Source organism: Aspergillus piperis, assembly GCF_003184755.1.
Source record: "Aspergillus piperis CBS 112811 unplaced genomic scaffold BO85scaffold_10, whole genome shotgun sequence".
Lineage (NCBI taxonomy): Eukaryota > Fungi > Ascomycota > Eurotiomycetes > Eurotiales > Aspergillaceae > Aspergillus > Aspergillus piperis.
Window position 1 is genome coordinate 18,507 of NW_020291600.1, and position 24,637 is coordinate 43,143.

The window sequence follows — 24,637 nt, forward strand, 5'->3', positions numbered from 1 at the left end:
CACTCCCGCAACCACGACACCGGATGTCGCTTATCATGACTGTCCCCTATCTTGATGATATCCTCTCGATGTACGTTTACGCATGTGCTTGTGCTTTTTCCGCTACTGCAGGCGGCTTGTTGTGTTCTGTTACGTCGATCGCTATGGGTTCTCAGGCGCATACGGAGCGAGGATGTTCTATTTACATTTGCCGTTCTATCTTCCCATGCTCTATATCATACATAGCTTCTCTTATACACGAATTGTACACTGCGTTGCTTACCCAAGACCGTTCCCAAAACTCCGTTGTTCGCCTCTGATGCAGCGTAAGAAAGACATTGGGGAGCTTTACAGTCCCATAAACTTGCTGAATCTCATGCGGCAGCCCTCCACTGTGTTCAGTTTCGGCCGGACATCCAGATAGAAGCTGAGCTTGCCGGGTCCAGCATTGGCAGCCAGGCCGGGAGCATTGTTTGCACCCGACGATTTCCCTTGGTAGAAATCGATGACATATTCGATCCTTTCACCACCACATCTCTCCACAACCCAGTCGTGCCGATCAAAGGGAAGCTGGTAGCCCATCAGGTTATTTATACGGGCGCGGGGGCTCAGGAACTGCGGGTCGACACCCAGACCGCGGAAAGCATACAGCTTCGGGCCTCCACATTTCTTGCTACCGGGGTCCGACATGGGGGCCCGGCTTTCCCATTGCAAGATCTGCTGCCAGGCGCGCTCATTGACGGCGTTATGGATAGGAATGATGGATGCGACGGTAGTCGCCAGTTCGGAGGCGGAGGTTGTAGAGCTAGGAGTGTTGCCCTTGCGCACGAGAGCTTCGAAGAATTGCCGTTCTGACGGATAGATCCAGTTTCCAGTGTTCGGGTCATGACCGGTTTCAGCTTCTGCATTGGATGGGGTGCCATGCGATGCGGCCGTGGCAGCGTAAGGTGACGCGGGCGCATTTGACGAGTCGGCACTCGACGGCTGGAAGGTAGTGTCAATGGCGCGCGGTATACTGCTCACTTCACGGTCGGTCGACAGAGGCCTCTGAGATTTGCCTTTCGATTCCTGTCCACCTTCGGAGGGTAGAGGGTGAGGAGGTGCAGCGCCGCCAGATGCTTGGTGCTGCTGCAACCAGGCCTCGCGGGTTTTGTGGTCAACAGGGCATACACCAGCCGCAGGCGGCTCGGGCGACGGAGTACTTGCACCGGCACCCATTGTTCTAGATGAGAATTGGGGTGGAGGGACAAACAGAAACTCGGCCGCGACACTTGGAGCGAGAGGAGTGGATGGGATCATGAGGTTTGATTGCAAATCGATTGGATCGGGCGGAAAGGCGGGCAAATTCTGGCCGCTCACCGCCTCGGAAACCCGACAACAAAAGCCCCAAACTTTCCCAACATGGAAATCCCCCGCCTTTTCGTCGCTCGTCTTTAGCCTTCGCCCCTGAACGCTTCTCTCTATCTTCCTTCCTTTTGATATATTTTATCTCCAAGTCTCTTCAAGTGTATTTTTCTTGTTTTAATAGTCCTACAATGGCTGCTCCCGCTGACAGTCAGGTCTTCCGGGCCACCACCACCGCCCCTGTCAACATCGCCGTCATCAAGTATGCCTCCCACTCTGTATCCGATCATACGCACGTTTGGTGGAATCTAATTGTGCCTCAATAGGTACTGGGGCAAGCGCGATGCTGTTCTCAACCTTCCTACGAACTCTTCCCTCTCCGTCACCCTTTCGCAGCGCTCCCTCCGCACTCTCACCACCGCTTCCTGCGCTCCTTTTTACCCCGCCAAGGACGAGCTCACCCTGAACGGCAAGCCCCAAGACATCCAATCCTCCAAGCGTACACTTGCTTGTCTGGCCAGCCTTCGCGCTCACCGTCGTGAGCTCGAGGATGCGAACCCCTCGTTGCCCAAGCTGTCCACCTTCCCTCTCCGCATTGTCTCCGAGAACAACTTCCCCACCGCCGCCGGTCTCGCCAGTTCGGCTGCCGGCTTTGCGGCCCTTGTTCGCGCCGTGGCAGACCTTTACCAGCTGCCCCAGTCGCCCCGTGATTTGAGCCGCATCGCTCGTCAGGGCTCTGGCTCTGCCTGCCGTTCTCTGATGGGTGGTTATGTCGCCTGGCGCGCTGGATCCCTGGAGGATGGAAGCGATAGTTTGGCAGAGGAGGTTGCGCCGCAGTCTCACTGGCCTGAAATGCGTGCCCTCATCCTGGTTGTCAGTGCCGCAAAGAAGGATGTTCCCAGCACTGAGGGTATGCAGACGACCGTCGCTACTTCGAACCTCTTTGCTACCCGGGCGAACACTGTTGTTCCGGAGCGGATGGCTGCCATCGAGACCGCCATTCAGAACCGTGACTTCCCCGCCTTCGCAGAGATCACGATGCGCGACTCCAACGGCTTCCACGCCACTTGCTTGGACTCATGGCCTCCGATCTTCTACATGAACGACGTTTCTCGCGCTGCCGTCAGACTTGTCCATGACATCAACCGCGCCGTCGGCCGGACCGTCTGCGCCTACACCTACGATGCGGGCCCGAACGCTGTCATCTACTACCTTGAGAAGGATACCGAGCTTGTTGCTGGTACCGTCAAGGCTATCCTTGGTGAGAAGGCGGAGGGCTGGGAAGGTCCCTTCTACACGCCTCTTAAGGACGTTACCACCCCCGGCGTGTCCCTGGATGAGGTGGACCCCCGCACCGTGGAATCGCTCCAGGATGGTGTGAGCCGTGTGATCCTGACCGGTGTTGGCGAGGGTCCTATCTCGGTGGATCAGCATCTTGTCAGTGAGAAGGGCGATATCCTTTCTGCCTAGAGGCTTCATCGCATTCTGGGAGAATTCAAACACCAGCAACTAAACGAACAGAGGGTCCCCGCACATCGGAAACCCTCAAGATACCCATATGCTTTGCATTTGTTGCGCAGCTTCCCAGACTATCACTCCCTCTAGCACCGCGGACGATAAGAGGCCATCATCGCTCTATATAATATAAATAATTTCTTTTCCCGGGCCACTTCAACATTTCTTTTTGCATACTCATTTAATAATATAAACCAAAACACATGACGGATTTCATGAATTTTTATAATGATCTATGTATGACTTTTTGGTGAAACCTAAGAACAACAACGTTATGAAATGCAATAACACCTAGAGAGAACCCCCTTAGTTCAACAAAGCCGACAACTTAATCTCCTTAACCGCCGGCACCTCCCTCCCCTTCCCAACATTTGCTGTAGCGGTAACACTATCCCAGAACACACTCTGTCCTCCAGTAGCATGAGGCACTCCATCCTCCCCAAATGCAGTTCCAGCCCCATTCTCTCCCTCACCAGCACCTTCCCCATCAGCACCGCCCACAGCCTCAGCAACCAAAGCCCCAAACACCTCCTCCCGACTCTCCTTACACAACTTCAACACCTCACTCATCGCCTTCTCCACCGCCACCGCCCGTTCTCTCATCCCCCTCCTCAACAACGCATCAACCAGCGCCTCCACCTCACTGACCGTCGAATTCGCCCTCTCCAACAACCGTCTCACACTATTAACCAGATACTCCTCCTCATACACAGTCCCCTTCTTACCACGCGCACGCTTCCTCTCCTCCTTCCTCCGCGTCTTCGACGTGTGGCGCGACGAGCTCGTCTTCCCTGTCTTCCCCGTGTTGCCCGTATACCGCGTGAACATGGACCGGCCCGCCAATGTCGAAGCGTCAGTAGGCGCCAACGACACATTGTCGGGAATATCCACCCCCGCGGCACCGTCACCCAGGGTAGGGTCGCCGCCGAAGTAGGCCAGCGGGTCGGTGGCGCGGCGGATGCGCAGTTCGCGGATCCGGGGCACTTGGGCGTTGAGTTGCGAGCGGAAGTCCGCGAGCAGGTCCGTCATGCTGCCCATTGAGTCGGCGAGGCCGCTGTCGACTATCTCGGGGATTAGCGCGGATTGGTTGTGCAGGGTGAGGAGGCGCGTTGCCTCGGAGAACTTGGAAGCTCGGCAGAGGAGACGCGATGCCGCGGGGATGTCGTGCAGGTGGTCCGCATGGATAGTTGCCGCTGAGGTGTAGTCTTTGGATTCTTCGACTAGGGTGCTTATCAGGGCCGTGGCGTGCGCGCTTAGCTCCGTGGATGTGAGGGGCACGAGCATTGCGCAGTAGAGGGATTCGCGCCAGAGGTGGGCGAGGTGGTAGCTCTTGTAGGCGTCGGTGTAGAGTTCGAGGGATTCATAGGCTGTATGGGAGGAGGAGAAGGTTAGTTTGGTGGGTGAGGATTGGGGGTAAGGGGTGGTTGTTGGGTACGTACCGATGCCTGCTTCCTTGTATTTGGACCGGTCGAAGAGGTAATCGGCGTAGAGGTGGGTCATCTCGCGCAGTTGCTCCGCTTGGTACTTGTAGAGGTCGATGGCGTCCTTGTAAAGGACGTGCTTGATTGTGTACGCGCGGAGTTCATCGTGGGCGTTCAGAGCGTGCAGATGCTTGATCGCCTTGGAAGTCCGGCCCAGGTAGTTGTCGATCTCGAAGTAGCGGCGAAGTTCGGGTTGCTGCTGCAGCTTGCGCAGGAATGGTAGGTACTCGCGGGGGTCCTAGTGCGGGTTAGTTAGTATGCTGTGATGGTTGGGATACAGATGCTTGCTCACCCGTTGGGCCTGCTGGGCGACGAGGAGGGTGAGTTCGAGGTCGTAGAGCCCCAGCGCGTTATCGTACAACTGGTTAGCATCCGTCAAGAAACACATGTGCTCGATTGCGTCGTCTGCCTGTTCGGGTGATTGTTCTGCGAGACAGGTAAGTATTGAGTAGGAAAATTAGGAGTTTGGAGTACGAACCCCTCAAGCGTGCAACCAACTGCAGACCGGACTCGAGATCTGGTGGCGACTTGCAGACATGCGCAGTGATCAGGTTGTGCAGGTTGGTGTCAATGCGCTTCTCCAAGGTAGACAAGAAGGCGTCGCAGATTTTGTTGACTTTGCTGCCCTTGTTTGGTGCTGTTGCAACAATTCCGGCCGGCGCGTTGTCTGCCTTGGGTGTTTTCAGGGTGTCTTTGTAGAGAGTCTGGGAAACATCCTCCTCACTGGAGAGTAATCAGCCAGTATGCCTTGAAGGACAAGGTGTTTTGCATACCTAAGACGGGAGATAAACTCATCAATGAAATCAATCTTCTTTACTTGATCCACAAACAATTGGATGTTCTCCATGAACTGCTCCGGAGCATAGTCGTGAATAATATTCATATCCACCATCTGACTACGGCAGGTCAAGAATGCAGCCCGATAGTTCTTGCGGTCAATGAAGTTTCTGATACCGGCCAGAACGAGAGCTCTGGGATAGATGGTTTCGAGGTTTCCGCGGGGCATTTGCAGGATAACAGCAAAGGTTGTGGGCATCACAGTCACTAGACGTCCGCCACGTTCAATGCTTCTGCATCGTTCATCTGTTTCAGGGGTGTCCGGAGGAATGTCCATATCTAGAAACTTAGATTAGCTGATGTTGATATGGCTGGTAAATTGTCGATATTCTCACCTTCCACTGTAGTCAAGTGCACAAATTTGATCAGGTGAAGAGAAGTTGTAAACAGGATATGGGCCTGAGTTACAAGGAAGGAAGTGCAATTCTTCGCAAGGAGTCGCTTGTTGGCATACAGGGAACCGGACCTGGTCATGGAGACCAGAACGTGCTTCAAGAAGTTAGCTATGAAAGTATTCTAAGTCCTGAGAAGGGCTTACCTCGTCCTCAGAAATCTGTGCAGCCTTAGCCCAGTATGTATCAACTGTTGGGCTTTCAAGCCAAGGTAGAATCTGGAACTCCTCGGAGGAAGGCATGGAGACATAGGAGTAGGTGACCGGCTGGTTAGGCGCCTTAACGTGAGAGAACCACAGGGCTTCATGTCCGAGGGAGGCGAACATTGAGAGTATTTGCTCCGAATCCGCTGCCTGATAAGCAACCTGAGTCGTGCGTGTCTCCAAAGCAGTGCGTTCAATTTGAGTATTGTTCGGGCCATCGTCCTTGAGTATGTAAACTTCATGTTCGTTTACAAAGGCAATCTGTCGAGGCCGGCTATCAGGCGCATCCGACAACGGATAACTCGACTCGAGGATTGGGGACGGAACAGGTCTCGTTTTGAGAGACCAGAGGAAGATAGAGAACCGATCCTTCATAAGAACAGCCATCCGCGTTCCCGACTTGCTGAATGCCACATCAACAATGTTCGAGTCGAGTGTCAGCTCATTGTGAGCCATAGGAGGAGGAACTCCCGCCAGCCTCAGAGGAGTCAATTTGAGGATTTCTTTCGCCGTCAGCTACATTCAACCAATATATATGGTGGTGAGACTTACTTCCATCGATGACAGCGACAGCGCCAACATCGTCCGGGCTGGTGGTGGATCCCTGAGATACGTCGAAAACAAAGTCCACATCCAACATTGATCCTGTAACGAGTTAGAAAATAGGCCATAGAAGGTATTTGCAATTTTTCAATTACCTGAAGCCCCAGCAATAAATCGTAGAGCTTTCTCCTGATGCCATTTCAAGGAGAACGGATACGGATATTCGGCGTTCACTCCAATTGCAATCTCTTGCTTGAGGTAGTAGTGGTAGTTGCCGGTTGTCCAGAACTGGATTCTGTCGTGGAATTGCACCGCAAGCACCGTTGAATCGACGTTCCAGCTCAAATGAATATTCGAAGCCCAGGTCGACCGTTCTTCCTCCGTCAGGCGGAGAGTGAATTCTCCATGGCGCAAGCCGTTCCTTTCAAAGAAGACCACGTCGATTCTATCTTCGCGGCGCTGGATACCGGCGATAAGGTTGCCAGAAGGCCTCCAGCTGAGGGCACCTTCCAGTCCATCCACTGGCTCACTGATGCTATCCAAGGTTCCCTCTCTCGAGTAAACCCGGATCGCACGTCGAACGCCAGCTTCGATGCTGTTCACGGCGACGTAAGCACCATCACCACGCCAGCTAATGGTCGTCTTTCCATCATCACTAGCGCTCAACTTACCCTCGTCCACCTTCTCGGGGACAGTAGGATCACGAAGAGCCTTAGCACGCTTACCCTGGAACTGGGTCTCGCGCTTTCCCCAGCCCACAGAGACATGCTGGGAGGCGCGGAGGTCCTCCTGCGTGAAAGTAATTTCGGCAACATTTTCGAATTCTCTCGTCATGTAAAGGAATGTATTGGCTCTTGTAGTCAAGGCCAGGAGCTCCTCATCGGGGGACCATGCAGCAGCTGTGATACCAACATCAACAGTACCCACAATCTCAATCTTGTCCTCGCCGGGAAGGGGTTCTTCACGGACAATGACGATGTCACCTCCTTCCAGCACCAGGCAGGCAGTGAGATTGTCAGCAAAGTAGTGCAGGGAGAGCACCCGGTCGCATTCCAGATCTGGTAGTGGGCATGGCGCATCCCAGGATGCGATGATTTCAAATGCATCCGCCCCTACGGGGGCCGAAAAATAGGCGTCATGACGCTTTCTGCGGAGCTCTATGACTGGCTGGGACGCAGAAGGTCCAAATGTGCAAACGACAGCATCTGAAGCTGTATCCCAAGCTGTTGCTGTCAAAGGAAGCTCATTCTGGAGCTGCACCTCGGCGAGGCGCACGATTTTGAGGTTGCGCATCTTTTGAAGAGTAGTGTTCTACCCCGCCGCCATGAATCGACGGAAGCTTCACTGGGGAAAAAGAATGAACGGGGAAAAGGAAAAGTGCAAAAATAATATCTAGAGGGAATTTACTCTCATAGAGTTGACTATTAGATTTTGCAAGCGTAGGTTTTATTTTCCTTCACGCGCGTCGCCCACGGAATTGCGAACAATATCATATCAGAAGCCGAGCCAAAGATTTTAATTTTCCTACTGACAAAAAATCGACCAATGACTTCATCCATATTCTAATAAGGCATCAGACAACCACCACCACACCGCGCTTCGTCCCCCAACTACAGATGTTTTTGGCGTGAATTTTACCCCGGGAATTTCCTGAATCAGAGCATAATAAATTCTCTAGCTTTATACACAAATTCCGAGCGCTTCCAACGTAGGATACATTTTCGACCAGCCGCCAATGCCCAACAATGCCATTGCATGTGGAAATACAGCACGAGAGAGCGTTTAGCGGGTCTTGTAGGTCTGCCAGACTGTAGGAATAAATGGGTTAGATAGACGAACGTAAACTGCCGCAAGACGAATGGCAACATACCAGCAATGGCGAAGGGGGCACCGAAACCGGTGACTAGAGTAAGCAAGTCAGCAAGACGTCCGAGTCGCAACAATCACAGCAACCAATTGGGCCACATACCCATGAAAGCCCAGTATCTCCAGAAGAAGTACTTGGTCAGGGGGTTGAAGGGAATGTTGGAGCGAGGGCCCTCGGCGTAGTGGTAAGGGCTACCGAGCTGAGCGCGGGTGGTGGAAAAGCCACGACGGGCAACGAAGGAGGTGGCCATTCTGGCGCGGAGGGCGGTAGCAGCGTACATCTTGAGCTGGGTTAGAGGCAATTGACTGGATGGGATATGGAGAACAATGGGTTTCACCCACTTTGAATGAGGCAGAGAAGCACGACGGTCGAGACAATCCTACTGATATCAACGGGCGGAGGTGCGAGCAAGTCGAGTGGAACGATACTCCCGGCTGCTCCCCGGCTGTCCGCTCACGTGATTCACTATTCCGAACGGCAAGTTTCGCCGGCAGCCATTCACCGCCTTGCGAGGTCTGGGCCAATCACACGCCGCTTCCCTTCACGGGTTCATTGAAATTTCTCGGTGCGATCGCTCTTCTGTGAGACGGTGCAGAACGTCAACCACCCGTCCAGGCCAGTTTGCGTTCCCGCGTCCTTTGTGGCAGACTGTCGACGATGGATGAGCTTTTCGACGTCTTCGAGGACCAGCCTCAGGCCGTTAGGCCTGCGGACGGAGCTCCCAAACGAGCGAAGAAAGACAAGAGCAAGAAGCGACAGGTCAATGGCGACGTGAAGGAGGACGGTGCTGCTACGGAAAACCCTACGGAAACCCCTGAGGATATTGAGATCACGGATGCGCCTGCCGTCGAAGAAGAAGTCGAAGAAGCGAAGGAGGACGAAGAAAGCCCCGCCGCCGACAACAATGAACAACCGGATGCGAAACGCCCGCGCCTCGAGAAGGAACCGGAGCCTGTGGTAGCGGACTCATTCGAGACGGAGCAGGAGCGCGAAGTCGCGGGATCGGCAGGCCTTCAAGGTGTCAACGATTCGACCTCTGTCAAGTTGTCCCACCAGGTGCGGCATCAGGTCGCCATCCCGCCGAAGTACCCATACGTGCCCATTTCCGAACACAAGCCGCCGGAGACCCCAGCCAGAGTGTGGCCATTCACTTTGGATCCTTTCCAGCAAGTCGCGATTGCATCGATCCAGAGAGAAGAAAGTGTCTTGGTTTCAGCTCATACTAGTGCCGGAAAAACCGTGGTCGCCGAGTACGCCATTGCGCAATGTTTGAAGAACAACCAGAGAGTTATCTATACGAGTCCGATCAAGGCTTTGAGTAACCAGAAGTACCGAGAGTTTGCCGAGGAATTCGGAGATGCGGGCTTGATGACTGGAGATGTTACCATCAACCCAACAGCCACTTGCCTGGTCATGACCACTGAGATTTTGCGGTCCATGCTCTACCGGGGTTCTGAGATTATGCGCGAAGTTGCCTGGGTCATTTTTGATGAAATCCACTATATGCGTGATGCGAGTATGTCTAATCGATCTCCGCCTTAGTTTACTGGATACTGATTTACGCTATAGTCAGAGGTGTGGTCTGGGAGGAAACCATTATCTTGTTGCCCGACAAGGTTCGATATGTATTCTTGTCTGCCACCATCCCTAACGCTATGCAATTCGCCGAATGGGTAACGAAGATGCACAACCAACCCTGCCACGTCGTCTATACCGATTTCCGGCCGACGCCACTACAACACTACTTCTTCCCCAATGGATCGGAAGGTATGCATCTTGTTGTGGATGAGAAGGGAGTATTCCGTGAGGAGAATTTCCAGAAGGCCATGAGCAGTATCGCCGACAAGAGGGGCGACGACCCGTCAGATGCGATGGCCAAGCGGAAAGGAAAGGGCAAGGACAAGAGGTTGAACAAGGGTGGCACCCAGGAAAAGAGCGACATTTTCAAGATCGTGAAGATGGTCATGCTCAAGAACCTGAACCCTGTCATTGTATTCAGTTTCAGCAAGCGCGAATGTGAGAGCTGTGCTCTGCAAATGAAGAACTTGGCCTTCAACGACGATTCTGAGAAAGAGATGGTTCAGAAGGTCTTTGACAGCGCGATCGAAATGTTGTCCGAGGAGGACAGGGGATTGCCCCAGATCCAGAATATCTTGCCTCTTCTTCGCAGGGGTATTGGCGTCCATCACTCTGGTCTGCTCCCTATCCTCAAGGAGACGATTGAGATTCTTTTCCAGGAAGGTCTGATCAAGGTACTCTTCGCCACTGAAACGTTCTCCATTGGTCTTAACATGCCTGCGAGAACTGTCGTCTTCACAAGCGTTCGGAAATTCGACGGCTTCAGCCAGCGTTGGGTCACACCTTCAGAGTTTATCCAGATGTCTGGCCGTGCTGGTCGAAGAGGTCTTGATGATCGCGGTATCGTTATCATGATGGTCGGTGAGGAGATGGACCCCGCCGTGGCGAAGGAAATTGTTCGTGGTGAACAGGATCGACTTAATTCGGCTTTCCACTTGGGTTACAACATGATTCTTAACCTCATGCGTGTAGAAGGCATCTCACCTGAGTTCATGTTGGAGAAGTGTTTTTACCAATTCCAGAACACCGCCGGTGTCGCAGAGCTTGAGAAACGTGCGTCCTTACACCCAGCTTTATCGCATGTCGCTTGCTAACTGTGCTATAGAACTCACGGAGATGGAGGAGAAGCGTGCCAATCTCAACATTCCCGACGAAGGAACCATCCGCGAGTACTACGATCTGCGTAAACAGCTCCGCAAATTCGGCGATGATGTCCAAGCAGTGATGAGCCATCCCGAGCATTGCCTGTCATACATGACGCCCGGGCGTTTGGTTCAGATTAAGCACAAGGACATGGAGTTTGGGTGGGGTATCGTTGTCAATTGGAAGCATCGCAAGCCACCGAAGAATGCGACTGAAGAGTACAACGATCATCAGAAACATGTGGTTGATGTGCTCCTCAACATTGCCGACGGAGATTCCGTGGGCACCAAATCATTCGAGGACCTACCAGCTGGCGTCAGACCACCCAAGGAGGATGAAAAATCCCGCATGGAGGTCGTGCCAGTTGTTCTCAGCTGTATCCAGAGCATTGCGCATGTCTGCCTCCGTCTTCCCAAAGACTTGAAGCCAAATGACACACGGAACAACCTGAAGAACACCCTGGAGGAAGTGAAGAAGCGCTTCCCGGATGGCATTGCCACTCTTGATCCTATTGAGAACATGGGTATCAAGGATGACGAGTTCAAAAAGACGCTCAGGGTAAGTATCCAGTACTTCACAAAAGAAGTGACACTGTTGGCTAATCGACGTTGTAGAAAATCGAGGTTCTGGAGTCCCGTCTTCTCTCCAATCCCCTGCACGAGTCGCCACGTTTACCCGAACTATACAATCAGTACTCCGAGAAGGTGGATTTGGGAAACAAGATCAAGGAGACCAAGAAGAAGATCTCGGAGGCTATGGCAATCATGCAACTCGAAGAATTGAAATGCCGTAAGCGTGTGCTTCGTCGATTCGGATTTATCAATGAGGCCGAAGTTGTACAACTGAAGGCGCGCGTTGCCTGTGAGATTAGTACAGGTGACGAGTTGATGCTCAGTGAACTTCTCTTCAACGGTTTCTTCAATAACCTTACGCCAGAGCAAGTGGCATCTGCCCTGAGCGTCTTCGTCTTTGAAGAGAAGACCAAGGAGACCCCTGCTCTGACACGGGATGACCTCGCGAAGCCCCTCAGGGAGATCCAAGCGCAGGCTCGGATCGTCGCCAAGGTCTCCCAGGAGTCCAAGTTGGCGGTCAACGAGGAGGAATACGTGCAAGGTTTCCACTGGGAGTTGATGGAGGTCATCTTCGAATGGGCGAACGGCAAGTCTTTTGCTGACATCTGGTAAGTTTTAATGTCCACCATTCGCGGCCGTCTTTCTTTTCCGTGGTAGTATTAGATTGCTGACTGGTTCTTTTTCTCCCTAATGCAGCAAAATGACCGACGTCTACGAAGGCAGTTTGATTCGCGTCTTCCGCCGATTGGAAGAGTGTCTCCGACAGATGGCGCAGGCAGCCAAGGTCATGGGAAGCGAAGATTTGGAGGGTAAATTCGAGACAGCCTTGACCAAGGTGCGCAGGGACATTGTCGCTGCCCAGTCCTTGTATCTCTAAGGTACTGCTGCTACCTATCATTAGTAGTTCTTGTATCTATCTATCTTCTCCCTTGGGTCAGTTTTGTCCTCCTCATTTATGATCATCATCATCACCTCTGTTGTAAAGGATGGTTTGCGCGGTATGTCTGGGTGGTCGCATTTTTCTGGCGTCAGGCTTCCCAAAAAGGATTTGGCTTTGTTGTTCGTTACCTTTTCTTTTTCTTACTATCTGTAAATGAGATATCTCATTCCGTTTTTCATTTTACTTTTCCTACTTGCTTTCTGTTACCTGAGCCCCATCAGATGTACACAACAATATTTCTAGACTACATCAAGAAGCGACAGTATCAATTAGGCTTCATATCATCATCATTCACTTCCATCTATCTAGACTAGTACCCAGTAGTACCCATGCCACATAGTGTCACCTTCTATTTAAAATACATCTTATCCGTCTTCCAACGCAACTCCGTACCCAGAAATCGGCTCCGTTGCTGCTCCATGTGCACATATGTGAGTGATGTTTAGGCATCCCAAGGACCCTCAGACTCAGACTCAGACACGGTCCATTTAAATTGAAGCCAACGACCGGTAATCTTACCCCCGGTCTGTATTTGTCGTACGAACGACTGGGGAAATAGAAAGATTTGGTAATGTTGCAGTGTATGTATGTTTTCTTTGTGTTTGGATCAGGGTTGTCGGTGCTTGACGCTGCTGGGCGTTGGCTTGGTTTTGATTGGGGGCTTTACTTCGTCTCAATCGTGTGAGAAGTAGGGAAGGTTGGTGCTAATATGCGTGTTTACTATGCGTGTTGGGTGGAGGCGCAATATTGTTTTCTTGTGGTTCTTTTGCGATTGGCTGTGCTATTGTGTGGGTTCGGTCTTATTCTTTTTTTCATATGAAGAATATACTAAGTGATACAATTCTACAAATGGTTGATCATATGTCAGATAGTCCAGAGCCAGGGGGTCTATGCTTTCGGTGTTGTCGTTTGCAGCAGTAAGCCATCGGAATTTTCTTGGACCTGCTACGACCTGACACGGTCTCAGATGGTTGAAAGATAACCCCAGACCAATAGTCCAGACACGAGCAAGTGTCAGACCTGTCCATCGCCTACCTGTCAACTGAGTGGCTTGGGGATAGTTCAATGAGAATGTCTGGAATACGGCGAGGTTACCATGATGCTGTGTTCAACGGGAATATGTTTCAGACGAGCACCTTTTCATTGCTGATTACCGCAAATGAGGCGTTTCGCTGGAAGTTACTAGGAAGTTTCATGGCGTTGGACCGTAAGCCCGCCCCGGGATCTTCTGGGTTCAGGATATGAGTTCGTAGTTGGACTAATCTTTTAGCCAGGCGTTGACTTAGTTCCAATGACGTATAGGCATATATGCAGACTAAGGAGGCAGCAGAACTAGACCCGAGCAGTGTTGATAAAACCCAGTTCCGGATACCAGGGTAGCTGGACAACGTTAGTTCAATGTTCCACTAAACCAAGACCCCCAGGGTTCGTTATCTGCAAGGTTGACCAGGTTACAGCTTGAGGATCATTCCTGCTCTGGGGTAAAGAGTGCAGATGAATGTTAATCCGGGGTGGCAGAAATTTGAGACTGCAGACGTAGACATAGTCACAACAGCGTCACAGGGTTAGCATGTAAAGTTTTTCGAGAAGCACAGCATGTTGAAAGGATATTTGCGAGCTTGGATGAGCAAATATGAAAATTTGGAAATGATGGTAGCATCAGGGGATATTGATAAATGGTTGGTCCCGTATCCCAAGACGGCCACGCGGTGGAACAGTCCGGTTGACTGTTTCAGTCATTGACAAGATGTTCCGTTTATCGGACGGTTTTAGAGTTGACGCTTGATGAGTTGGGGTCATGCGGACCTTGGGGAGCTGTAAGTGGTGCAGAGCAGGGCCAGGTTAGATGCAGCAGGCGCAGAGCCTGGGATAATATGGTTTTTTTTTGCCACAAATCAGGAGGGAGGAAGAGGGTAGGATTCCAAGGTGGAAATGGGTGGATCACATTGAGGCAAGTGGGTAAAGGGTAAAGGAGAAAGAGCAGTCACAGACTTTCAAGTCAGAGTCATGGATCCGCGGGAAATGCATCTCAGGCCCGCGTTGCCTCCCGCAACCCGCCTGTCCACCGCTTCTCGCTCAGTCTTTCTCTCTCTTTCCCCACCACTTCAGAAAGTCTCCCCTTCATCCTCCATCCTGCACTCCGTCTTTCCCTTGCTTGTTCGCTTTCCTTATCCTTCCTCCCTTTGATATTTTCCCTCGTGCTCCTGGCTGACCTTTGGTCCCTCCATCTCTGCTTTCCCCCCCGTCATCTCTCGCTACCTCTCTCCCTCCCCTCCCTCTCCCTTTGCCATCCAGCTGTTTGTGGTCATCATGAACAGCTTGGTGGCTACACCACCTGTGCCTCCTCATCACTTTTACGAATACTCCCGTCCTTCTCCCTCCCGTCCAAGTAAGTCTTGCCCCATCTTCCTCCAGTGCATTCGATGATGACTCCCTTGTTATATGACCTTTGATGACTGACTGATATCAGTGTCTACTCCCATTCACACTCCCAACAACCGCAAACGGAAAGCCGACGATGAGAATGATCACGATGGTCGAATGTCAGCGTCACCTACCAACTCTCCCGCCTTGACTCCGAGAACCCTCCCAGTAAACCGCAACATCAAGCGTGCTCGTCCAAATGTCAGCGGGCGGCCTCTCGCTCTCCCCCGACTGCTGGAGACCTTGGACACAGACGCTCTTCGGGGCATCCTCCGGACTGTGTGTGAGCGTCATCCAGGTTTGGTCGATGAAGTAGTCCACACAGCACCTCGACCCAGTGTGGCATCTGCCCTTCAAGTCCTTCGACATTACGAATCCGCCCTGCAGTCGTCGTTCCCACTCGGTGGCAACTCCGAATCAGATTATGCATACAATCGTGTCCGACAACCACTGGGAAATCTTCTAGATGCTTTGAGCGACTTCACTCCACACTTCTTACCGCCTCACGAGACGCAGTCGTCTGTTTCTCTGAGTTACCTGGACGGTGCGACCGACATAATTCACGCATTGCCCCGTTGGAGTACACCACAGAACAACCTCGAGCGGGATTCCGCATACGACGAGATCTGCAAGGCTTGGATTTTGGTGATTCGGGAAGCAGCTAAGCGTGGAGGGGGAATTCAGTTACAGTACGGTGGTTGGGATCAGAAGTTGGCGAAGCACAATCACAACTCGGGCGGTAAACTGCAGGCAGCCGTCAACGAGCTGGGTTCCAGTTTAGGATGGATGCACAGACCGGATGCCCAAGGTTATGGAAGCCCAGGCGGCAATGACCTTGGGTCCATCCGGGAGCAACTCCTGTCGGGCACATACGGGCTCGGCACCCCCGTCAAGGTTGGGCCATGGTGAATCCGGTCAGCCATCGACAACCGCAATCCGCCTTTATCCTCATTTTCAACCATCACATCAATTTCGCGACACTCTCACCCGCCCTTCAAATCTTCAGGGCTCTGTCCGAATCCTCGACCGTGCACGTCCACGTATGATACGATCACGACTACCTATTGCATGAACTAGAGTTGAGGGTCAGCTTGGCGTTTACTGTGTGCAAGCAAACATATTCTTTTTCGTTTTATTTTCCTTTTTCCCTTTTTGTGTCATATCTCTGGACGCCAACCCCATGATTTCTAGATTGTCAGATCAAGGCCCAGGATCCTTCATTTCGTCCCAAAATTGCACCATGATTCTGCATTGTCACAGCCGAGCATGGTACATTCTTTCATTCCTTTCTATCATCATTTCCTTCCACTTCATGTGTTCTTCTCCTTCTGTCTCGGCGATATATACTCGAACCGCCGTGGAAAAAAACCGCTTCATTCTTTCAGCCTAGCTGCATTTTCCTTGTCTTTGCCCTATCTTGTATACCCTTTACTATTTTCCCCTTAATATCACTGGTGTCAGGTATATTCTTCTTCGGGTTTTGGGAGGCCTCTTTCATTTGGTGGGACGGGTTACACTACATGTCAGTAAAGCATAAGAACAAAAGGGAGCATCATTGTCCAGATAGTCACAATACCACGAGAACCAACCCTCCCGAGCCGTCTCGGGTTATCAACCAACTGATACTCTCGTTACATCCTTGTGCTCTGATCATTCATCCTCCTGCTAATGTTCCACAATTGGGAAACCCACCTCGCACTGCAGAAATATATCCTGCCTCACCAGCAGCTCAATAGAACCAAGGGTACACATGCGCCTTCGAATCAGGCCCACGCCATCGTCAACATTCATGCGACGGCAATACACCTAGTTATGGGGTTACTTGTATGCTACTAGTATATCATAAATTGAAATTAGAATAGCAATCGCATTATATGCCCATATCTACCTAAACAACTGAAACTAATACTATTGCTATTACTGCCAGTATTGAAGCATTGAACTTGTTTATCCCACCGACAGACCTTAACTCTCCGTCCACAACCGGTATTGATACCTTCAGTGGCTAGCAACTTTTAATGAAACAGACACCGTGAACAACCAGCATCCATAGCTACGTAATTTACTGCTAGTACACGCCTACTTATCAATCAGTCAACCCGCCGGTACGGCTAACCACGAATGAAACTCTGGCACTGGCCATGTCAGCATGGAGGGTGGTCTACGTATGCACTTACGTGTTCGCAGACCGTCGTGCAGGATGAGAAATCAGGAATTGATGAAGTCAACATGTACTTAGTATGTAGTAATTCTTGTGCTTATTTACTTAGGTAAGCACTTACATAGACAGCTTTCAATGATCATGCTTACTACTACTTGATTGATGTTATTGGTTGCCCTATTCATATATTTTGAATATATATATATATACCTTGCTATTAGTGGTGATTGTATTTTCCCGAAGAAGAGAGGGGATCCATCCATGGTTTAGATAAGATAGACAATAGCTATGGAAGTAAAAGTATTGTAAGTAGTCCTGTTATGTTTCGTTTTTACTTTTTTCCCGTTCATGACAATGCCCGTTTCACAATCCTGAACAACCACCCGGCATCTTCCCACCCGCCGCGAGTTCCGGGTTTCTCTTCGCTTATGGAAGCGATATCTGACTCGGTGGCTATGGATATGGTGTCTGTTTCTTGGGAATGGATGTTGTCGTGCATGAGAGACTGAGGGTCGTGATTGATGGCCCCTCCTGATATTACTGCCGGTGGAGCGGTGGTTGCTGTCGTTGTCGAGAGTGGCCAGTCGTCGACACCGAATAAGGTCCATTCTACCATTCGGTCGATCCAGCTGCCTAGTCCGAAGCCTCGTTCACGGGTGAGACGCTGGAATTCTTGTTCGTCGATTTCGTCTTCGGAGGCGAGGAGTGAGTCCGAGGTGGTTGTGAAGCTGAGGTTGTCTTCTTCTTCTTCATCTTCTTCGTCGGCTATGTTTGCCATCTCGGCGCGGATGCGCTCGTCCACGAAATCGGGGAGCATGTGACGGGCTTGTTCTTCGATGGGGGTGTGAAGGCCACTGCTGCTGGTCGTAGTGGGGTTTTCTTGTCTGCTGGAAAACCGGGTTATGTCGAGACTGGTCATGGCCAGGTCGGGTCTGCTGGATCTGCGGCTTGTTGGGCCTGAGCGAGAGGCTCGACGAGAGTAGGCGGCAGGTGTGGATATGCCGGATCGAGAACGACGGGTGCTGTTTCGTGAGGCCCATGACTGTTGCTGCTGCTGCTGGCTGTCTAGATCGATTTGATGGCTGTCTGAGACGAGGCTGGTTGAGCTTTGTCGCTTCACGAGCCAGCTTTGACCCTTTTCTTCGCGGGTCGAGGATGCGAGGGCAATGCCTGCACGGAGCATCCATTCTGTATCTGGATTGTGATGGTGGGCGGCGGCATCGGGGTGACGCCGGGAGGAGCGTGTTCTGCTCCGGCGGAGCTCTTCATTCTGCTGGTGATGGAGTGGACTGGCCACGCTCCGGGACTGTAGATTGGTGTCACTGGAATGGATGCGAGTGGAGCTCTTGCTTCGGGAATGGCGACGAACGCGGGACCCGCTACGGGAGTGAGAGTGGGATAGGACGCCTGGGGTTCCGGGGACGGAGAAACTAGAGAGATACGAGGTCCTGGTTGCGTTGGGGGTGCCGGGGATGTCGTGGCGAGGAGAGAAGTAGTCTGGGGCATCGGTATCGTCGTCGTCGTCGATGGGGAATCGAGGGTTTAGCGGAGATAGAGATACATGGTGTAAGGCGGGATATGAACGGCGTGATCGAAACCCGCCTTGAGATTGTGAAGACTGATGTTTGGATGGGGAAAGTTTAGTGAGTGGGTGTGGGTGGATCTGGGGCAAGGGTTCACTCACATCCATGAAGGCGTTAGGACCACACGGGGTCACCGGAAGATCTTTTGCGGGGAAGTATTCGAGACAAATGAGGAGGGAAGATTGATGAAGATGGAGAGAGGGCACAATGGGCTATTAAACCCAGATCGTGATGATCGTCGGGGTTGGAGGAGAAGATCGAACCACCTTCGGCTGGAGCTTGAAGGGGGCGCCCGTGCGCGGAATGGCATGTGAAAATGCGGGCATTCATTTTCATGATTTCCGGATGACTTGACTCCAACAACCTTTTGGGGGGTGATCTTGAAAAGATATCCATTGATCTCTTGCTTACAGGTTCACTAATTATAAGCTTAATTGAGGCAAAGCATGGTTGGATGGAAAGGGCGTTACTGACTCGTCATCCAATATCTATCTTAACTGGTCGCTGCTATCTGTTGTTGACTAGTATCTAGTACCGCACTACTCCGGCTTATGCAATCTATTGAGATTAATCATGAACATCAGGGCTCCACTCTGAAGGTAGTTTATTTGACTTCAAATCCACACTGATAAAATAAGTATATAATCCCCTACCAAGCAGCTCGTGACAGTATAGTATTTATAGTGACGCGAAGTGGTATGTACTACTTACTGGCCCGCATTTGGTTGGGACTCGACCAAGTAAATCGGGTTGCCTGGATAATCCCAGTATGATTCAGAAAATCTCCGAGTAGGGCAGCAACAAGATCTGGGGCTTACCGATTCCAGCAGATCATCGAATCATTTGATGAGTTAGTAAGAATCTGCCTCACCTTGACTTCCTGATAAATGATGGGGAGGAAAGTGAATGAATGCCATGCCATCCCCACACCGCCCGGACCAGCCTTACTTACGTTGACGATCAGCCCGGACTGGACTGGACTGGCCGGGATGCTCTCCACGTACCCAATCACTCTGCCCTGTCAACTTGTCACTCCTTCCAACGCCATTCCCTCAGCCCATCATTGCCTCTCTCTCTCTTGCCTTCCCGCTACGTATTTATTTCCTCCGATTACCCCCCCTCCCCTCTGCCAAGCACTCACTTTCATCCAACTTGCCACAACTCGTCTTCATCTCTCTAGTTGCTCTTCGGAGTGTGCCCATTCTGTCGTTCCCCAACCCCGATCTTCTCCCCGCTCCCTAGCGCCCAGCCACCATGGCTGAGGAGGCAAGCCGGCCTCTGATAGAGCAAGAGCCACGACCTATCTCGCCTCATCGCTCCCCAACGTCCATTGGCAAAGCTTCCCATCCCCCAGATTCGGAGCCGGGTCCGTATGAGCTATCTTCTGAATCCACCCCTCTCCTAGTCCGTCACGATGACGATCTCCTGGGATATGGCGGGACCGGCTCCAGGAGGCCGTCGTCTGTCCGACCTCGAAGTCTCTCTTCCAGTGGGACGCTCAAGAAACGCCGTGGACGTATACGATGGCCCATCTTCTGTGCTCTCCTTACTGTGGCTGCTGTAGTCGCCATCCTCATTTTCGCCTTTATCGCCCCAGCGGCCGTCAAGGAATACGCCAAGGAGGCGGTGGTCTTTAAGCCCACCAATGTCTCGATTGAATCAGCCACTGCAGATGGCCTTCAAGCTCGGATACAAGGGGACGTGGTGCTCGATGCGCGGCGCGTACACAAGAAACCAGTGCGGGACATTGGTCGTTTTGTCACTTGGATCGGAAGGGAGGCCGAATCCGGCCAGTCGGAAGTCGAACTATATCTCCCAGAGTATGGGAACGTTCTTCTAGGCACGGCCAACCTGCCTTCCGTCAAGGTCAGCATTCAGAATGGTCATGTAAACCATGTCAATTTCTTGGCAGACTTTGTGCCTGGGGACTTCGAGGGAATTCACAACGTGGCATTGGATTGGTTGAATGGGAAGCTCGAGAAGCTGACGGTCAGAGGAACAGCAACCCTTGATATCAAGTCGGGATTCCTCAGCCTGGGCCAGCAGCTCCTTTCCGACTCCCTCACCATTGAAGGTTGGTTCCACATGGTTCCCATTCGTTGTATATGCTTCTAACTCGGACTATAGAGGGTGACTTTCCTTCTTTGCCCGCTGTCAACATCACGAATCTTAACGTCCATGATGCGGAAGACCCAGGACAGCAAGGCGCAATGGCAATTGATGCCTCAGCCGCTGTCCAGTTTGATTCACCATTCGCAGTGAATATTCCTCCACTGGGGTTCGAAGTACTGGTCCCGAATTGCTCTCCAGGTGATGCCCCAATTCGGGTAGCCGCTGCTACGACTCGCGGGTTTCCGGTTACTCCTGGCCAGCCAACATCAGTTGATGTCGCTGGCGTAATACAAGGACTCTCTGAGGACTTGACCAGAGTGTGTCCAGGGATGAAGGGCTCCCCTCTGGATTTCCTAGTCAAGAGCTATATTCATGGAGATGGAACCACTGTCTATGTCCGTGGAGCGGACCCGCCTTCTCTAGCTACTCCTGGATGGGTGGTAGATATTCTCAAAAGTGTGACGGTGCCGCTCAGTTTCACTGGGCATGCCCTTGACAATCTCGTCAGGAACTTCACAATGTCGGACGTGCATTTCACCCTGCCAGATCCCTTTGCGGAACCCGATTCTCCCGAATCACAACCGACGGTATCTGCGTTGGTGAAAGTGCTCATTGGGCTGCCGAAAGAATTGGGACTTCAGTTGGATGTCCCCAGGGTCCGGGCTACTGCTGACGTGTATTACGGCGGCAATAAGCTCGGGATCCTGAACTTACGGAAATGGCAGGCTGCAAACTCGACTCTGCTCGATGATGTTGATGGCTCACCAGCGCTATACGTCGACTTTGGGATCAAGAAAGCGCCGCTTGAAGTGACGGATGAAGATGTTTTGACTGACGTTCTTCAAGACTTGATTTTCCAAGGGAAACGGGTCAAGCTAGATGTTGCCGCCAGTGTAGACGCCGAAGTCACCACGGGGCTGGGCACTTTTGCTGTTCGTGAGATACCCGCGCAGGGTGAGATTGTGGTTAAGCGTAAGTCGTATCTAGCTGACACCCTTGCCTATCGACTGACTTTCTGTAGCCCCATACGGAGGCTCTTTGGACGAATTTAGCCCGCATATTGCATCGGTAGAGCTCGGAACTACTACTGCCTCGTCTCTGCTGGTGAAGGCTCTGGTCAACGTGACCAATCCCTCGCCGTACTCAGCATTCGTGCCATCGGTAGATTTCCTGCTTCTGTTCAATGGTTCTAGAGTCGGACATATCACGGCAAAGGATCTTACCATTACCCCGGGCGCCAATGATGGTCTCCCCGTGGACCTCACATGGAGCCCACTTGTTTTGGATGGGGAGACTGGCGTCGCTGCTGGCCGGGAGCTGCTCTCCAAGTATATTTCAGGTAAGCTCGAGAGAGCCTCTTCTTCCACCTCCGATTCCTAACCATAGTCGCAGGATACAACACAACTGTTACAGTACGGACACATGAGGGAACCATCCCGGGACTACCCAAACTCGGGAAGGCGCTGTCGAAATTAGGGCTCGAGATCCAGATTCCTCGGGTACCCGTGCCTCATGCCCCGGGTGCCGGGGACGACCCTGATGATGACCAGAAAGGGTTCATCCAAGGAGCTACGGTATTATCTACTTTCATAGATATCGTCTCAGAACATGGCATATAAACAAGCACACATTCATCACTTTATCATAAACATAACCATGACGAGGCATTTATCCACGGAGCACGTGCTCCGTTCAAGACAAGAGGAAGACTAACTTGCGTGAGTGCTGCTACTAGATGCACCTCTGGTCTTCCACGGCCGAGTTCACACTGTCCTCACCGTTTCCTAACACCACCATTGACATCACTTCGGTTTACGCGCAGGCGTTCTACGAAGGCGACGAGGAAGTTGGCACCATCGACTACCGGGTGCCGTTCCCCGTGCCACCGGGTATCTCAGTCACACCCCGGCTGCCCGTGGACTTAAACCTCGGCGGTATTGGCTATGATGCGCTAAAGAAGGCGCTGGGAGGCACTCTTGGATTAGATGCCGTGGCGAAGGTCGGCGTTCAGATTCAACACTATCGGGATATAGTGTTTTATCATGGCAAGGGTATCAAGGCGCGAGTCAAACTTTAGGAGTCTATTCTATTGCTCTTTTGGGTTATTGTTTTCATAAGCGGGCTTGAATCATTTCTCATCCAATCTGAACCGGCGTTAGGAATAAAAGAACAGGCGTTTTGACGTTGGGGTAATTAGGCTGTTTCTTACTTGGTTTACTGGACTGTTCGCTAGGATACGGATGACTCATTTTCAATACAGAATTGAGTATTATTGGATTTCAACGGAAAGCAATGCTATTTGTAGTCACAGTAACGCAAGATTCATATGAATTGCAACTCTGCACCGAGTACGAGCCAATCATTGAATGCGAGAATTTACAACATATCATTAGGTAGAACTTAAAAGGTTCTGCAAAAGGAAACGGATGAAGTACATTGTGGTTGTGCTTTTTACATTGCGGGATATAGATAATAATAATAATAATATAGATAGATAGGTAAAAGCGCACAGACGAATACATTTAACCGGGGGGAAGGGTGCTGGCGTCAACAACGTCAGCGGCGTCCTTCTCGATCTCCTCGCTGGGCTCGAAGAGAGGAGACCGGGGCAGAGCCATCAGACCGGTACGGGTGGATTCGAGGACACCGAAGGGGCCGATGAGCTTCATGAAGGAGTCGATACGGGAGGGTTTGGCGGAGCTATATCATATCATCAGAATCAAGAGAAGCAGGGAAATTGTATGTATGACTCATGGGGACGGGTAACTTACACCTCAACAATGCAGTTATTAGTACTGATATCCAGCACCTTTCCACCGAACTGATGAGTGAGACGGGTAATCGCATCCAGATGCTCATGCTTGTGTCTCAAAGCCTGAGAATGGGGCAGATTACGAGGGTGGAATTCGGTCTTCGCAACCTGCGCAGCCTTGTCCTTCTGACCCTCCGTCTGCTCACCGGGGGTGGTGATTTCGCGGTGGTGCTGCAGCAATTCCTCGAAGAACTCGGGACCCAAGATGCTGACCTTGGCGAGGAGGAGCTCGCGCTGCACCAGAGCGGAATCGGTATAATCGAGGACAGCCCAGACAGGGACGAGATCATCGAGTTGACGACGAGCCTGCTCGACGACGCCATCCTGACCCTGCAAGACGATAGTCATACGAGACAGATCCTCGACTTCGGTGTTACAGACGACGAGGGAGTCGATGTTGAAGCCACGAGCGGCCAGGATACCGGACACACGGGACAGGACACCGGGCTCGTTCTGCACCAGACAGTTCAGGATATGGCGCTTGGGAGGGTTGGTGGGGACGGAAGGGGTTTCGTAGAGAATGGACGAAACGGCCGTGGGGGCGTCCCATTGAGGCGAGGCATCGTTGACGGGGAGAGGGAGGGGAGACCGGCGATGAAGGGCCTTGTAGGCGAGGGCGGAGGTCGAGCTGGAGGAGGAAGAGACCCGAGTGCTGGTGCTGAATCGGGAGGCTGCCCCCAGGCGTGAGGTACGGCTCGCAACGGACAGGAAAGGCGTTGATGCTGTCGTCGACAGCATCAAAGGACGCCGGAAAGCCATGATCGCCGGCGACGGATTAAGGCCTGCACTTTTGTGGGAAAAAGTGGCAGGCAACAAAGTCCGGAGATCCTCGCAGGGCTTTTCTGGGGTCGCGGAGAATAAAGTCCGCAGGTGTTGGAACTTCGCATTGCATTTTATACGCGGCGGCCTTCCGACCTCGGGGCGCTGACTCAGTCTCGGCGGTAAGGATTTCGTTTGTCCCGTGACGACTTTTATTACTTACCATACATAGTTACTGAACTACTGGTAGATAGTTGTTTTGTACGCTTGGCTGTTTTGGGGTTAGTTGGGTATTGTGAACTCACATGATCGGGGCTCTTGCATCTTCGTTTCTTCATCGATTCTATTGTTTCTAGTGGTTACTACTTGGTAGTTGATCAACTTATAGATAC

The 24,637-nt window shown here is 51.9% G+C and overlaps 9 protein-coding genes across 9 annotated transcripts; 4 read left to right on the forward strand and 5 right to left on the reverse strand.

The window, feature by feature from the left end:
• Positions 1-93: 93 nt before the first annotated feature.
• Positions 94-1,273, reverse strand: BO85DRAFT_449679 (cytochrome c1 heme lyase CYT2). Its single transcript, XM_025660203.1, has one exon. It carries the CDS (start codon positions 1,195-1,197, stop codon positions 328-330), a length of 870 nt encoding a protein of 289 aa, XP_025514874.1. The 5' UTR covers positions 1,198-1,273; the 3' UTR covers positions 94-327.
• A 151-nt stretch (positions 1,274-1,424) lies between these two features.
• Positions 1,425-3,177, forward strand: mvd1 (diphosphomevalonate decarboxylase MVD1). The gene is made up of 2 exons (XM_025657045.1): positions 1,425-1,585; positions 1,650-3,177. The coding sequence occupies exons 1-2, from the start codon at positions 1,515-1,517 to the stop codon at positions 2,791-2,793; spliced, it is 1,215 nt and encodes a 404-aa protein (XP_025514875.1). The 5' UTR covers positions 1,425-1,514; the 3' UTR covers positions 2,794-3,177.
• Positions 3,039-7,587, reverse strand: BO85DRAFT_478150 (Elongator subunit IKI3; the record flags this gene model as incomplete). Its single annotated transcript, XM_025662881.1, has 9 exons — positions 3,039-4,205; positions 4,278-4,557; positions 4,612-4,745; positions 4,798-5,042; positions 5,093-5,435; positions 5,492-5,645; positions 5,695-6,254; positions 6,304-6,396; positions 6,450-7,587. The coding sequence occupies 9 exons, from the start codon at positions 7,585-7,587 to the stop codon at positions 3,145-3,147; spliced, it is 4,008 nt and encodes a 1,335-aa protein (XP_025514876.1). The 3' UTR covers positions 3,039-3,144.
• A 181-nt stretch (positions 7,588-7,768) lies between these two features.
• On the reverse strand, positions 7,769-8,555 carry BO85DRAFT_29090 (cytochrome c oxidase VIIc family protein). The gene is made up of 3 exons (XM_025655265.1): positions 8,503-8,555; positions 8,264-8,441; positions 7,769-8,197 (listed from the first exon to the last, which is right to left on the reverse strand). Exons 2-3 carry the CDS (start codon positions 8,439-8,441, stop codon positions 7,950-7,952), a joined length of 426 nt encoding a protein of 141 aa, XP_025514877.1. The 5' UTR covers positions 8,503-8,555; the 3' UTR covers positions 7,769-7,949.
• Positions 8,556-8,757: 202 nt separating this feature from the next.
• On the forward strand, positions 8,758-12,684 carry BO85DRAFT_449681 (ATP-dependent RNA helicase MTR4). The gene is made up of 5 exons (XM_025660204.1): positions 8,758-9,677; positions 9,731-10,792; positions 10,845-11,440; positions 11,497-12,062; positions 12,151-12,684. The coding sequence occupies exons 1-5, from the start codon at positions 8,819-8,821 to the stop codon at positions 12,329-12,331; spliced, it is 3,264 nt and encodes a 1,087-aa protein (XP_025514878.1). The 5' UTR covers positions 8,758-8,818; the 3' UTR covers positions 12,332-12,684.
• Positions 12,685-14,704: 2,020 nt separating this feature from the next.
• BO85DRAFT_438821 (cut8/STS1 family protein) lies at positions 14,705-15,727 on the forward strand (the record flags this gene model as incomplete). Its single annotated transcript, XM_025658690.1, has 2 exons — positions 14,705-14,783; positions 14,865-15,727. The coding sequence occupies 2 exons, from the start codon at positions 14,705-14,707 to the stop codon at positions 15,725-15,727; spliced, it is 942 nt and encodes a 313-aa protein (XP_025514879.1).
• A 1,449-nt stretch (positions 15,728-17,176) lies between these two features.
• BO85DRAFT_449684 (DUF3984 domain-containing protein) lies at positions 17,177-18,841 on the reverse strand. Its single transcript, XM_025660205.1, has 2 exons — positions 18,664-18,841; positions 17,177-18,597 (listed from the first exon to the last, which is right to left on the reverse strand). The coding sequence occupies exons 1-2, from the start codon at positions 18,667-18,669 to the stop codon at positions 17,326-17,328; spliced, it is 1,278 nt and encodes a 425-aa protein (XP_025514880.1). The 5' UTR covers positions 18,670-18,841; the 3' UTR covers positions 17,177-17,325.
• Positions 18,842-19,557: 716 nt separating this feature from the next.
• Positions 19,558-22,957, forward strand: BO85DRAFT_449686 (uncharacterized protein). The gene is made up of 5 exons (XM_025660206.1): positions 19,558-20,636; positions 20,690-21,646; positions 21,696-22,013; positions 22,067-22,248; positions 22,410-22,957. Exons 1-5 carry the CDS (start codon positions 19,817-19,819, stop codon positions 22,749-22,751), a joined length of 2,619 nt encoding a protein of 872 aa, XP_025514881.1. The 5' UTR covers positions 19,558-19,816; the 3' UTR covers positions 22,752-22,957.
• On the reverse strand, positions 22,923-24,370 carry BO85DRAFT_449687 (acetolactate synthase regulatory subunit). The gene is made up of 2 exons (XM_025660207.1): positions 23,446-24,370; positions 22,923-23,374 (listed from the first exon to the last, which is right to left on the reverse strand). The coding sequence occupies exons 1-2, from the start codon at positions 24,243-24,245 to the stop codon at positions 23,197-23,199; spliced, it is 978 nt and encodes a 325-aa protein (XP_025514882.1). The 5' UTR covers positions 24,246-24,370; the 3' UTR covers positions 22,923-23,196.
• Positions 24,371-24,637: the final 267 nt, after the last annotated feature.

What these genes read in the sequence shown, in the direction of transcription:
- BO85DRAFT_449686 (XM_025660206.1), top strand. Translation starts at nt 19,817, where the DNA reads ATGGCTGAGGAGGCAAGCCGGCCTCTGATAGAGCAAGAGCCACGACCT. An exon ending in CGACTCCCTCACCATTGAAG is followed by an intron (nt 20,637 to 20,689) that starts GTTGGTTCCACA and finishes CTCGGACTATAG; the next exon opens with AGGGTGACTTTCCTTCTTTG. An exon ending in GGGTGAGATTGTGGTTAAGC is followed by an intron (nt 21,647 to 21,695) that starts GTAAGTCGTATC and finishes GACTTTCTGTAG; the next exon opens with CCCCATACGGAGGCTCTTTG.
- mvd1 (XM_025657045.1), top strand. Translation starts at nt 1,515, where the DNA reads ATGGCTGCTCCCGCTGACAGTCAGGTCTTCCGGGCCACCACCACCGCC. An exon ending in GTCAACATCGCCGTCATCAA is followed by an intron (nt 1,586 to 1,649) that starts GTATGCCTCCCA and finishes GTGCCTCAATAG; the next exon opens with GTACTGGGGCAAGCGCGATG.
- BO85DRAFT_449679 (XM_025660203.1), bottom strand. Translation starts at nt 1,197, where the DNA reads ATGGGTGCCGGTGCAAGTACTCCGTCGCCCGAGCCGCCTGCGGCTGGT.
- BO85DRAFT_29090 (XM_025655265.1), bottom strand. Translation starts at nt 8,441, where the DNA reads ATGTACGCTGCTACCGCCCTCCGCGCCAGAATGGCCACCTCCTTCGTT. An exon ending in GAGATACTGGGCTTTCATGG is followed by an intron (nt 8,198 to 8,263) that starts GTATGTGGCCCA and finishes TGCTTACTCTAG; the next exon opens with TCACCGGTTTCGGTGCCCCC.
- BO85DRAFT_449687 (XM_025660207.1), bottom strand. Translation starts at nt 24,245, where the DNA reads ATGGCTTTCCGGCGTCCTTTGATGCTGTCGACGACAGCATCAACGCCT. An exon ending in AATAACTGCATTGTTGAGGT is followed by an intron (nt 23,375 to 23,445) that starts GTAAGTTACCCG and finishes GATATGATATAG; the next exon opens with CTCCGCCAAACCCTCCCGTA.
- BO85DRAFT_449681 (XM_025660204.1), top strand. Translation starts at nt 8,819, where the DNA reads ATGGATGAGCTTTTCGACGTCTTCGAGGACCAGCCTCAGGCCGTTAGG. An exon ending in AGTTCAAAAAGACGCTCAGG is followed by an intron (nt 11,441 to 11,496) that starts GTAAGTATCCAG and finishes TCGACGTTGTAG; the next exon opens with AAAATCGAGGTTCTGGAGTC. An exon ending in AAGTCTTTTGCTGACATCTG is followed by an intron (nt 12,063 to 12,150) that starts GTAAGTTTTAAT and finishes TCCCTAATGCAG; the next exon opens with CAAAATGACCGACGTCTACG.